Here is a 14378-nt window from a genome sequence, read left to right on the forward strand (position 1 = left end):
ACTACCTTCAATTTAAAAAATACTCCTTTAAAATACTGCCCTACAAAGCAGAGACTGATTGAGCTTCAAAAGACTGTGAAAGCAAACCACAAGTATCACGAAGTCAAATCAATTGTTTCATTGACTGACCCATGGCAAGAGGACCTGGGACCTCCTTAGTGTCAGGTAGTAAAGGTACCACCTGTTTAAGAAAGACCACACTCATTGTACTGAAAGTCAACAGAATTCACTCAGAAAAGGTCCCAACAACAAAAGTCACTTCTCTGCTTAGCCTTTTGTCTGCATAAGTGATTGACAAATATATAAAATTTATTTTTATTAATTTAATTGGCATTTCATTTAGAAAATTTAATTTAATTTAAATTTAATTTAAAGCTGCTGAAATGATGCAACATTGAGAGATATGCCATTGGTATCTTTTCTTGAACCTCGCCTCTGAGTTTATTCAGTTTACTATTCAAAGGAGTCAACCTTGCTTGCTGCTGCATAGAAACACTAAAAATGGAGTGGCAGAAATGCAAAAAAGCTAGTGTACTACCATGCTATTTTATAACAAAGACTTTAAAAGGTATCATTTGGCAAGTTACCGTTTTACCATGGTTAATTTTTAGGAGAGATAAACTCAACATGAACTAGCTGTCAGTTGCCTAGTTTTCGACTGCAAACTTGTTAGAGATACTAGGAAAGCAATTAGTTGATATTACTACTTTTACTGGTAGACCTGAATGGCAAAATGAAAGGCATCATTTCAGACACTGCGTGTTAAACTCCTCAGCAATAAAACACACTCGGTATTTTGACACTGCCAGTCATTAAGTTTGTATTTTCTCAATGAAACTACAGTAGCTATAGTAAAAACATTCAGGGAAAATATAGCAGAGTTAGGCCATCAGCCACAAACATACCAAAACACCTATGCAGACAACGCTGGTAGATGAATGGTAAAGTCTGGTGGTAGAAGTACTCCAGCCATTAAATTCCACATCTGACGTGAATTCGTAGACCAATAAACGCAATTGCTAGCACAAATATGGTCATAGATAGGTACTACTGACTAAATTCTCACGGTGCAAGAGACAAGGAATATCACCGTAATTCTGTTTTCTATGGATCTGGATGGAGTACGGATGGGTTTGCACAGTGTGTATGTGCTAGATAGCCAAAGGCAGCACAGAAAGTGAGGGCATGCCCACGCTTCAGTAATCCAGGACTGGAGAGCACAGGCAAACTTGGGTGTGTATCCAGAGTAACAGCAAGGACACTGAGGGGTGCTTTACCTCCTTGAGCAGCACACACCTCATGCTCTTACTGCAGTGAACTACTGGGATTAAAGCTAGTTCAGATCCAATTGTATGCCACAAGTATGTTGAGACTCATGATGGAAGGAATCTTTGAATGCTAATTTTGACAAATTTTTCATCCCTCCTGGAACAGTGTGGGACAGGACTTGTACCCAAATGTTAGTATTTAGCCTCCCCTGCCCTAATTCTACCAGACTCCTACAGATGTCACATTTAGCTTTACCTATTGTATGCATACTTCTAAAACACACAAAATAAACAGTGTAAGGTAGGAGGATTATTATTTTTTTTAAGTAAATAGCAGCTTTGGTAAATAAATAACATCTGGTTATATTTTGAGGTAATCACATACATATTAATGAAAATATTAAAACACAATTTCTACTCCAGAGTTATGTTTCTCACTAGATCCATACTATCTGGGATGGCAAATTATTATCGTCATTTTCTACAGTAACCAGAATAAACTAAAAAGCTTTAGTACAAACTACTTCTTCTCTTCCTTGTTAGCTCTAACACTTGCTACAGAGGTGCTTACAGAACTATAACATCATCATCATCACTTGGTCATCTCCAAGAAATGAATAAAACTGATGCATCCATAAATCTATCATGCAAACGTGTATTGTGTGTTTATAGTAAGTAATGCATACTTCCTTCATTTAGTTACAGACAACACAGCATATCCATTAAGCAAATGTAAAGCAAAACAAAACAACAAAAAAATCCTGTTAATCAGATGATCATGAAAATTTGTCTCTTCAACAGATAACACCTTTCATAACAGTGCTAAAAGCATTAATGAAAATTGAAGTGTGAAAAATGTACATTCTTTATTCTGTTGTTTAGATACAGAATAAAATTTAACTTTTTCAGAAAATAATACTATAGCTACAGCTTTGAGAGCTGTCAATTTGCTTTTGAGGATAAAGTACATGCACTTTTTTCCAGTTATTTTATTGCACATAATGTACAGTCATAATTGGTGTTTTATTTACATGTGTTTTGGCAATGTCCATGTTTTTTTCCCCTCAGAATACATTATTTTGCACAAACAAAACCTTAAATGTTTCACACAAACTGCCATAATACAAGTAGAAGCATATATGTATATATGTATTTCTTTTTAAATTAATTCTTTGAAGAGTTTCAGATCTCAGCTAATCTTTGCCTTGGGAGTCGAGATTCCTCCCAGTTAGCCTGTTGTCAGAGACGGACATCCGGACTGCTGGCATCGAGAAATGGACACTGCAAGGACCCCCCCGCTGCACCTCCCTCCTGCTCCTATGCAGAACCATACCACCTGCAATTAGTGCGCAGGCACATAGAAGGAAGAGCACCGTACTTTTGTTAACCAGTTTGATTCAACATTGATCACCATGTGTTAATGTTATGGCTTGTGTTATTAGAACAGTATTCCATTAATAGGGTTTTAGAAAAATATATCAAGTATATTAAAAACAATTTCCAGTAACAATTCTGTACTTTCCCTAGGAATGTGTTATTCAGATTTCATTCTGTACAACATGCTATTTAGGATGACTGCGATTGTTACCCAGATACAAATAATTAAATTTCATATACTCGTGAGTATGTTTCTCCCAAGTTACAGTGATGTCCTAATGGGCAGCAACACGCTTCAATGCTTCCCTGCATTATCAGGGCAGAAAACTTTTTAGTGGTCCCCCTCGGAGAGTCCATCTTGGAATAAACTGTTATGTGCAGATTTATTTTTTTACATGCTTTTTAAAGATCTGTTCAAATAAAATACCAAAATCATCAGTATACACTGAGCATATGTTCATTAAAAATCCTTGAAAGATATCCCTGAAGACTCTTTATGAAGTATTTTCTATATTGGTAGCACAGAAAAAAAATATTGGAGAAGTAAAATTTGTTGTAATTTAGTTCAACAGTTCACTTAAGAAATCAATAGCATTGCTGAGATTTCATTTTAAAAGGTTCTGTGGTGTTTTTGTTTACATTCTGAGCTACTTAAAAAAAAAAAAAAAGGTTTATCCTAAGATTAATCCACTTTATTTGATGGACCAGCAACTCTCTACTTAACTTGAATGATCTTTCTATGAAATGATATATGATCTTTCAAATGTAAAGACAGCTTAACCCCAGAACAGAAACAAAGGAAAAAAACAATCTAACTCCAGTGATGTAGCAATATTGAAACCATCCTCAAATTCAGTTATAAAAATAGCCTGCGTCTTTCCTCTAAGCAGGCAAAGTATAAAATAGTTAAATTTTCAGACAGGCACTTAGGTAAACTGAGAAATGCATTTGGTGGTCAACAGCAATTAGCATAAAATTTTGATTTTTCCTTTTCCTTCAACTTTAAAGTACTTCAAAATTTAAGGCAATTTTCTCTAAAGAATGAGATGAAAATGCACTGTGAACAATGTATGACAGTAGTTCATATCTAATAAAAATAGAAAACGCTAAAAACATTGCAGAAAAGTAGTAGTTTTAGGAGTAGAACTATTTTTCAATATAAAATGTTATTAGTTTGCTGTATTTTGTATTTAAATAGTTTCACTTACACCAGAGAATACTTCAGAGTTTAAATGCGTGCTTCTGATGAAATATTTTAATAATATAAACTAGCAGATCTGAAATGACACCTGTGCCATTACCTAATCAAAAGGTCTTGATATTACCTGTTTGTTTTTTGTTTTTTTTTCCACCATCTAACTGTGACTGACTTTTAGGATAACACTATATTCACCATCTGTTTATATTTCTGTACAAGTGAAACTATTCTAAATGCATTGACATTCTAGCTGTACCTAAACACTTTTGTAAAACAAGCTAAAAAGTACACACTATTCTAACACAAATGTCTTCGTCATAGCTAACCTATTTTTCCTCCATAAAATAGATACATTCTATTTTAATTATTACATATAAGAACTTTTTAAGTTTTCTATCACATAGATTTCAAGATGTGTAGTTGAAACATCATAAATTAAAGGTTCTGAACAAATGCAAAGCCTCATTGCCTCATTGTCTGATTTTTTTTTTACTATCTACATTAAAAAAAAAAATGGGGTTTCACAAAAACTGCTGGTATCTGAAGAGTGATCTACATCAATGATCTCCCTTGACATTAGCTGTAACTGTCCCCTTAAGATTACAAATCCAGGCGGACTACCCAGGCTACGTAAAGGAGCCTCAGACAATAGAAGTTTTAAGAGAGAGAAATGTTTCTGTAAAAATAATCTGCATAGAGGTACAATCAAAACAGCATCTTCGCCATTTCAATTCCCTGCATTCGTGTTGCTACAGTCATCCACAGGGACAAAGATTACATAAAGGCAGCCCTGGAATTTGAAATGGCTCTTGCTTGGTAATTTAGTGAAAGGTGTGTTTTTGTACTTTCTGCAGTCATTACGAAATGATCCAGTCTGACCTTTGGCTTACAGAAATTGTACTCCCCTGAGCTATGCAATACTGATAGACTATTGCAGAAGTACAAAAAAAATTACATAAAAAATAGCATGGCATGAAGAAAATAAGGCACTTTTGGCAAGGAAAAAAAGAATATTTTGTATTTCAATGCATGGTAATTACATCTAGATGTATTTTGTGCTTGGAAATATCCCACAATGCAACAGGTGCCAAAACCAACGCATCCCAAATTGCTATGAGATTAACTGCAACCTCTGAATGGTTCAACAAAGAATCAAACTGGTTTCTGTACACCACCATGATTTACCAATACATTGGCATCTTTGCTCTTTTGCTGTGAGCTGAGAGTAATTATTTTAGAGAAAGAAAAAGAAAGTGTGGAATTAGTAATGCAGATGCTGAAAGGCAAGTGGCAAGACTCTACAAGAAGAATGCCTCAAAAAAAAAAAAATGCTACTTTGTTCCCATATCTACTGGCACCTATTCCCCAAGGTAAAAGGCCAGGATGACCAAAGCCAACTTAATAGTAGTGTGCAGAATGTCAGCCGACAAACAACATAAAAACAAGTCACGTTGTGTTATCTGTGGTCACGTTCTTCAGGGTTAGTCCAGTAACTCAAGACTTTACATTCTTCCGTCTTTATTTGTTTACTTTAATTAAACATGTAATGGTTAATAAACAGACATAGTCCAGAGTTAGTAGGTTGGTATTATAACATTTATTAAAATAATGCTATGGGTTAATAGAAACAGCAAAGAACCAAAGAATTAAAATGCAAGCTATGTAAAAACCCAACTAAAACCCAAATATGTCTAATGTATTCATCCAGTAGCTAACTAAAAGCCCAAGAAAGACAACACTCCCAATATAATAAAGTACTGCAAAACAATTGGCAATTTTTCAGTTATCAAAATTGTGGGTTTTGCATTTTGTATCCTTTTTTTTTTTCTCAATCAGGAAAAAAATTCTTTTGAATGTTATATAACATACATATAAAACAAGATAGAAAAATACATTATAAACTTGTAACAATGGCTGTAAATACATTATCTTACATGTTTCTCATAGGCAATAGGTTGGTTATGGTACATACATAGCATGAAACTACTAAGATAATAAAGAATAGACAAATACATGTCATCTGTACGGTTACATACAAGCGACACTCCCATCTACCCACTCTAAAAAAAATTACATAATACTGTCAGAAAGAAGTCTTAAAACTACTTATTTTAATAAAGAAAAAGTCATTAAAGAATGATAATACTGAGAACCAAGGCATTCAGAGATTTCAAAAGTCATGCTTTTTTTTTTTTAAGTTGATCCAAAATTTTGTCAACTAAGTTTTCAGAAGTTTGTTCAGAGCAAACATTACTTTCACATGTCACACATCTGTTTCATACACTTCCCCCCCATCCCCAATAAAAGACCTTTGATAAACATCTAAAAATGTCCAGGTTTTATCATAGTTGAGATGAAACTGGATCAAATACTGGTATTGTTTTAGCAAATCTCTCTTCAAATGTTCGAGTGTCGCAAGTTTATTCAACCAACCAACCAAAAAAAAAATCAAAATGGCACAGCATATACTGTAAGTAAAATCAACACAACTGTATGTGTAACAGGAAGACAAAGCCAGTGGCACAATAAACAAAAAGCTAGCTGAATACGAAAGGATGAATGTCTATTGCATAGTAAATAAACTGATAATTATTTCCAGGTGAGACAAGATGTTAGATGAGGTCACCATGCAGGTGCTTAAAATGTAAGCCCTCTTAGCTTACTATTGACCTTTCATTTGGAAGCTGTGAAGATTTGCAGGAGGAGAATAAGTTGACAAGAAGGGGAGTAAAGTTATCACCTGATATTTGCCAAGTTTAGTTCTGAGCCCCACACAAAGTAGTACTTAATGTTTTTAGACTTAAATAATGTGCGTTCAACAGCTTCAACTCCTGTGATTGCCCAGCTACAGAAACCTCATGTGGAAGCGAGGGTTAAAAATACAGTATAGCTGGGCTTCAAACAGCTAACTGATGTCCTTCTCCTGCTTATCTTACAAAGGAAAGCCGGTAGGCAGATCTAACATTAACCAAAGAGAAGCTTAAAAATAAGTAACTTGCATACTGTTTGACACTGCAGGAGCTGCTTACCAAAACTGGGGACATGCTCAGACCATAACTGAGGACTAGCTAAGCACTTTCATTATCTGCAGAACACCAGTTTTTCTGGATGACTCTGAAGTCTGCTATGTCTGATGCATATTTATTCCAACCAAAAAAATCAAGAAAACTCATCTCCATCCCTGAACAAAAATGAAATACTTCCAGCTCTACAAACGTTTCTCAGCTAATAGTCTAACTTAGAATGAGACTGTCTGTAACACAGAACCCTTTGGTTTACATTGCACAAGTACTGTATTAGCTCTGGTTTGAGAAGTAGAGTTGTGGAAATAAAAATGATGGGCTGGATTGACAAAACCTTAGCAAATAGTTTCCATAACGCGTTTTTGGCAAAGTCACATCACACTAATATGGCAAAAATCAGGTAATTAATATGGTCAACTCATCATTTGTCTTTCCTCACAGCTTCTTTTCACATACTGGGCGACTGAGTGGCATGCAGTAACTTGTCTGAGGGAGAAGCTGATTATACAAGACATTTGACTAAATGACCATGAAGAAAATAAGGCACTTCCTTTTCTTTAGACTTATTCCAATACTTAAAAAATAAAAAAGAAAGACTAAAAGGCTCTTTTGGTCTTTTGTTTCTTGACAACCACCAGAAAAAATCATTTAATGAAATAAAGGGTTTCTTTGTTCTTTTTTTCTTTTTTTATAACACTTGAAAGTATAAAATGCTACATTTCCAAAAATATATTTTTTTCTGCACCAGCACCCTTGTATAGTAAAAGTATCTACTTTTTTTGTTCATTTTGTTTCAATGCACTACACTTTATCTACAATTTCGTTACATGTATACAGCAAATAGGCAAGCATGGCTTTTACATCCTTAATGAATTTTTTTCTATACAGGGAGGTTTAAAAAAAATATTTGAACAGTTTGCCCAGTAATGTGACACATAATGCATGTACCTTGTTCTCATGTAATCTTCTGAGGAGATTAAAGTATGGTTAAAATAATTTAAACTCGGATTCGCTTTCATAGTGTTGCTGTTTTGTTCTCTGCATTAACATAGTTCTGAAAATTCATTGAAATCTGTATCTCATGGCACGCTTTCTTTTAAAACATCCAATTTGGCAGGCAATAGAAAAAAGGCTGCAACTTTGGCCCTTTGAGGGCACTGGTAGTGACTAAACAGCACGTCAAATTTTGAATACTTTTTGGAATCCCTTCACCAATGACATCCCTGACCAAAGGTTCATGCATGATGCATCATCACACAGTACATTCAGAGAGAGCTCGGACTTCTTTTTTGAGAAGAAAAATATTCCTAGAAGTCTCTCACAGTAACTGCCTCTGTCATCGGTAGTTAAGGGACATCTGTCTCCATCTCGCGCGAGGCCTCCTTACCGTTCGCTTGGGGCGGGACGCTAGAGGATGATCAGTGCGGAGGGATGAATTGGACCTTATTGCTTTACTACTATTCAGTGCAGGTTCTAGAACCACTTTCACCCAGACAGGAGAACACAAAAAAGCGGAGTTGGAGGACAACAATTTCTTTGTCTGTTTTGTTAGATGGTAAGACGAACGGACAAGTGCCCCAGCTCGCTGCACTGAAGACAGGCAAGCAAAGGCGATTACCAGTTAACTGATCAGCAGGCAGGCATGGTCAGGTCATCATTGGGTGAAGAGTTCAGAGGTCAGAAGGTCATAGGTTAGTTGCCGGTGGCGGCTGGGTGGTTAGGAACAAAAAAAAAAACAAAACAAAAAAAGAAAGAAAAGATAGAGAAGAGATTAGTTCCAGCTAGTGACGGCTTAATGACAACATGAAAACTAATCACAACTAATAAAAAACAAGCATGTTTAATTCTGACATACTGATCGACACCATCTACGGAATGCCATAAAATCATGACAGCCCTCCATCATGATTTGGACACGGGAAGGAGAAGCCCGCTCCCACAAAACCGGTTAACAGGAGAAATAGAGATAAAATACGACTAACGACTAATGGTTAGTAGCAGTCGATGAAGGAAATTGGAAAACAACGAACGATGAACAGTTTTGGAACTCGGTCGGAAGAATTTGGAAACAACAGTCAGTGCACGGCATCAGTATCTGACTGCTATTAAGCATTAGTACCTCCCCAGGTGCAAGCATTAAGCAACTATTAATGATGGATGTGATTATTAATAACTGGTTGTTAAGAGAAATGGATCTGAGGGGTTCTCAACTTACAGAAACAATTTGGTTCAACAAACTAGGGGCCAAACAAGGGTTTTTTGTTCAATAAATTTTTTATTGCCTTTCATTTATTCTATTTACAAACAACATGGAATTTCTTGGCCTCATGATACAAAGCAGTACTAAACTGTAGTCTAGCAACGTAGGCATCATCATGGGAACCAGGAAACGCTAAGCCTACTACTTTAGCCAGCATCTTCCCGTTCCAAATACTACTATTTTACACATATAGGACACTTATAAAATGCACTTGCATGTAAACACTGTAAAAGTCCTGCCATTTTAAATTCTATACTTAAAAAGCTCTAAGTACATCAAAAAATAGAGAAAATATCTAATCGATACTAATAAGGCATTTTAAAACTACAAACAGCTCTCTTTATTCATTTTCAAAGCTAATACTCTGCAAATACAATAAAATCTGACATTTCATATACATTCCTGCTTTATATTTTTATATTTTAAAAGAAGCCACCTGTAAATACTATTTTCTTTTGCAAAAAACAACAAAACAAAAACAAAAAAACAAAACCCAAAAACACAAACAAATTACAGTAAAACATAAAAAAGTTCTCAAGTGGAAAGTTATCATTCCCAATGTTCTTGAGCTGTTCCTTCTTTAATCATTCTCTCACATTCTCCTTCACCAAACTTGGTCCACTTAACAGTAGTATGATTTTTTTTTTCATTTTTATTTTTTTAAGACTCATTCAACAGCTTAATCATAGCTAATAAATTCTGAGGTTGATAAAGTTTTTGTACTGTTGCCATTTTGACTAAGGCAGAGGAGATGAAAGTGAGAAAGGTATTCAGTGCAAAGTCAGATTTGTGCCATTTCATAAAATGAAGTCCAGTAGGTGTAATATTCACAGATAGCATCGATTTAGCAATCTTTCTCGTGGGTTGATTTACCTTCACATAACAAAAATGGCCTATCATTTACGATACAGTTCATAAACACTAAAAAAATTACTACTGTAACATAAATGAGACCACATGCTCCCTGAATTTTTTCAGAATTAGGCTAGGTGGGATTTTTTTAAATTAAACGGCTGTTTCAAAAAATAAGCAAAAATAAAAATAAATATTCATGTGGCACAATCTCACCACTTTACAGGTATACTAGAAACAAAGACTCTTAAAGCATTTTGATACTGATTATAATTTTGATTAAATTGTATTAAAATTTATATATAAATTACGTGACAGTTGGTTTGGATAAAACATTCAAGAATATTCTCAGCATTATTATTTCTTGTGGAGTTTATAATCAAAGCAAGCTACCTTTTAAAAATACCAGTACACCTGTGATACATCCTCTGCCAAGTCTCTGGCCTTCTACAGTACACACAGGTTTGTCAACTGTGCAACACCATTTACAGTTTATTACAATTAAATCAGTCAGTCTCTCTGTTATATGCAAATTCAATTTTGTATTATTTATAAACTGGGGTTTTATTCTTAGTTAAAATGAGCTATATTTTTCAACCCTTCACCAATTCTAAATGCTTAGTTGTAAGAGAAAAACATTTACACGTTCGGGGATTCTTGCTTTAAATGCAGTGCTTATCTCTAAAAAAAGAACTACGCAAAGAATAAAAACCTACTTAAAAAGTGAATGCAGTAGTACTACAAAGTCATCTGAAAATCAATTTCGAATTGAAATAACCAACTTTAGACCCAATGAATGCAAATATAATTTTAGCAACATTTAACTATATAAAAGTTTCTGCATTGAAAAAAAAATATTTCGGTTTGCTGACATTGTTTTTTCACTTCTATAGCTATAGAAGTATATCAGTGACAGAACAACCCAGTAAGTGAGATGGTAAATACTGATAGTAGATTAATTCTGCAACATGATTTTAATGCAATAAAGAATCTGTTACTGCTGAACGATTCTCTTCAAATCCTTTAGTAAAACTTAACCCTGTGCAGTGATAACCTAGGATTTCAGATTCAAAATAAAAAAAGTACAGTTGTAAAAGTAACTTTGTGTAAGGTACTCAGTACACATGGTTATTATTTAGATGAGACTAAAATAATATTCACCTGAAATAACAGCATGGGTTTCATGCAGAACGGTAGAGGTATGCATAACTTATTCCATGGGAGATAAGCCATCTGTATTTATTTTTTAAATACAATGGACTTTCAATATGGTTAGAGATGTACACTATATTATCAGAAAATGGTTATATTTTAAAAGAAGGTGAAATGAAACCAATACTTTTTTTCAGTGACTTTTAAGTGGCAACCCCAGACAAAATATCTAAGCCCTTCACAATATATTTAAAATATGGTGACTCAAAACTACAATGATCAAAGCAAAATAAAAAAATGGTCTATGCTTCCCCCAATCTGTTCTTTAGCCAGGTGTCTGCTAGGTGTCTTAGTCAAATATCTAACTAACCAATTAAGTAGGTTTTACACTGAAGCTACCACTGAAGATCAAGAACAACCTTTAGCAAAAACTGATTTTGAAACATCAAATTAAACTATTAAAGAGAACTAAATCCTCAGCATCATTGCTCTTGTCAGAAGATGGGTTATAATCTCTCATGTTTTTTTTTTTCTTTCTTTTTGTCAACATGGGACCTTATTCTGATTATGCCCTGTTGCCCTTTGAGGAGTTTTCAAGAAGTGAGAACGAGCCAATGGGCTGTAAATAGTGTGAGGTTCAAGAAGAAGTGATCTTCTGGAAAACTTTAGTAGTGTCTTGTTATCGCAGCTTTACATTTTTTTGTAAAGCAATAATTCGTACATATGAAAGATAGAAGTGTTACATAAACATAACAAGTATCCATGAGGGCCCTTTTCACTGTATTGACTGAAATCTGTGTCGTTCCTTGTAGTCAATTTACAGGAGGTTGCAAGAAGTGAAGTGTAGTCAGTGTTAGATGTCAGATCTGTCACCTGCATTTGGCTTTTGAGTATTACAACATCATGTAAGCCTGCACAGCACTGATTTTGATGAGAGCAGAATAATAATACTTGGCATATAACGCTTTGTGTCCTCAAAGCCCTGTACAAACAAGAACCCCCACAACACCCCTGTGAGGTAGGGAAGTATTATTATCCTTATTTTACAGATGGGAAAACAACACAGAGATTAAATGACTTGCTGAAACCCAAACTGAGTCAGCATCAGGGATAGGATAAGAATTCAGGAGTGCCTGTGCTCAGCCCACACTGCTTCCTAGCCAATGTCAATAAACCGAAAATATCACTTTTCTCAATAAGCTTAAATACTTCATTCAGGGGTCCAAAGGCATTGTGTTTGAGGAACAGGAGAAAAATGAAGATTTACTTTCCATTCAACAGTTAAAGAGAGATGCCCAAATATTGGATGTCATCTCACCAACAGGACTTCAAAAGTTGTTTCTCCTTCAGGTTACACGTTTTAGCAGCAAAAGGCAAATACCAGGAAATAGATTTTGGTAAAAAAAAAAAAAAAACAAAACAAAAAAAACCACCCTCCACTCCTCCAGCCTTATTAATTCGAACTGAAACAACTTTTGAAGTATTATCTTCACAGCCCTTACCTTTCTGAATTCAGTCAGGTATCTGAGAACATGCATCCTCCTCATAATATACAGTACAGTGGCTCAAAAGTTTATTGGAAAATAGGAATCTAAATCTTCAGATTTCTCCAGACACAGACAGGAGGCATTTATTCCTTTACTTCTTTCTCATTAAGCAACCATCCATTCATTTTATTTTGCAACACCAATCTGATATTTCCACACCAATTAAAAGAACAAATGGGGTTGGGGGGGGGCTGGCACAAAGTAATCATTGCAGCACTGAATTGATAGTGTTTCCTGATGCAGATGGATCTTTAAATAGTTTTAAAAAGGGAATCTGTTATAACATTTATATTAAATATATGACAAGGTTTACATATTTAATTGAGCTAGGAAAGCCAGGTTTACAACATTTTTTAAAAAACCACAAGCATTCCCAAAGCTCTAAAATATTAACTATTCAGTTTTTTGAGGAAAAAATAATGAATGGGTCAAAACATGGTATTTGGTTAACCAGCTGTGGTGTTGCAAATCTCATGTACACTCAAAGCACTTCTTACGAACGAGAACTGCAGAACTAAACTAACCTCGGTCTGCGGTCACAATCCTTTGGTAAGGATGGACACGCATATCGTGCCTTCGAACTTTAGTAGCCACCGCACCTAGTTAAATTGCAATTACCAAGACAAAGTTAGAAAACATTCAAAGAAAACATTAACAGCAGGTTTATCAAAATGGATTTAAATGATCATTAACTACAAAAGTTCATTTTAAGAAAAGCAACAAGTTAAGGCACAGTAGTTTCAAATCTTAACCTTAAGAAGTTTATCTGTGCAGATTAATATTGCATTTATTTTAAACATCCTGGCCTTAACCTGTTTAATCCATTCATTTACAATCCCAAAATTACAGTATTTCATGAAATCTATTAGACCCAAGCACATTTAAGCTTTACTAGTCACATATTCACTGAAGTGCCTTTCTTGCAGCAGGACTATTTTAAATAATGCCATCTTTTAATACTGACAATTATTTGCTAACCTTAAGATCACTTCCAGTTCTACCACAAAAAGAAAAGTTTTAAAGCAATTCTTCAAGCCTACAGATTGTGATTTTAAACTTTAAGTCAATAAGTATGAACTGCAATGAATTAGGTGATTAGTAAAGCAAACACTATATAGAACACTTAGCAGTCAGTATACTACTATACACTCATAAATTACAGCTACTCTGTAATAATAGGGGCTAATCCAAATTAATAGCACTATTTTATTTTAAATCTATGTGCAAAAAAAGTGCAAGTAAGTCACTGACTGCTAGGCCAAGCTTTTTTCAAGGCTGCTGAAACTAAGCATTTGTTAAAATTCAGATCTGATGAAGGATCAGTTTAAGACCGTTCTTGAATTCTTAGCCTTTCGTTGGGAAAGCCATACCTAAAGATAAAAGGAAGGGAATTAAAAGTTAGTCACCAACTAAAATTTGCTCCCAACATCAATATCCCCCAAAATACTAATAGGGACACATTTCTCTGTCATTTTTAACAGAACTATTTTAAGACATCTTAGAAGTCCACAAAAAAATGGACAAAATATAGCGTATTATTCATGAGCGTGAGTGTACTCTGAGGTAGAACTCAACCAAAACCTCATTTAATTCAATGCAATTGCTCAGATTATAGAGCAGATGTATTAGTCATTGATTCTGTGCTACATAAACAGGGGTGTGGTGATCTTTTCCCTTTTTTTAGTTAAGTTTATTTAGAGA

The 14378-nt window shown here is 34.7% G+C and overlaps 1 protein-coding gene across 44 annotated transcripts in view; it reads right to left on the reverse strand.

Annotated features, from left to right (window-relative positions):
- Positions 1-14378, reverse strand: part of QKI (QKI, KH domain containing RNA binding) — a 449819-nt gene that overhangs the window by 283887 nt on the left and 151554 nt on the right. For 28 of the 44 annotated variants that reach the window (XM_072035850.1, XM_072035847.1, XM_072035848.1 and 25 more), the window contains exon 8: positions 13202-13276. The exons of 1 other annotated variant lie outside the window; for it this stretch is intronic. In XM_072035850.1, the coding sequence (XP_071891951.1) occupies positions 13202-13276 (75 nt within the window). Of the gene's footprint in view, positions 1-5417; positions 8576-9121; positions 14048-14378 lie in introns of those variants that run through there. 15 more of the 44 variants (XM_038176203.2, XM_038176194.2, XM_038176193.2 and 12 more) reach the window with 5 other exon arrangements.

Source organism: Anas platyrhynchos, chromosome 3, assembly GCF_047663525.1.
Source record: "Anas platyrhynchos isolate ZD024472 breed Pekin duck chromosome 3, IASCAAS_PekinDuck_T2T, whole genome shotgun sequence".
Taxonomy (NCBI): Eukaryota; Metazoa; Chordata; class Aves; order Anseriformes; family Anatidae; genus Anas; species Anas platyrhynchos.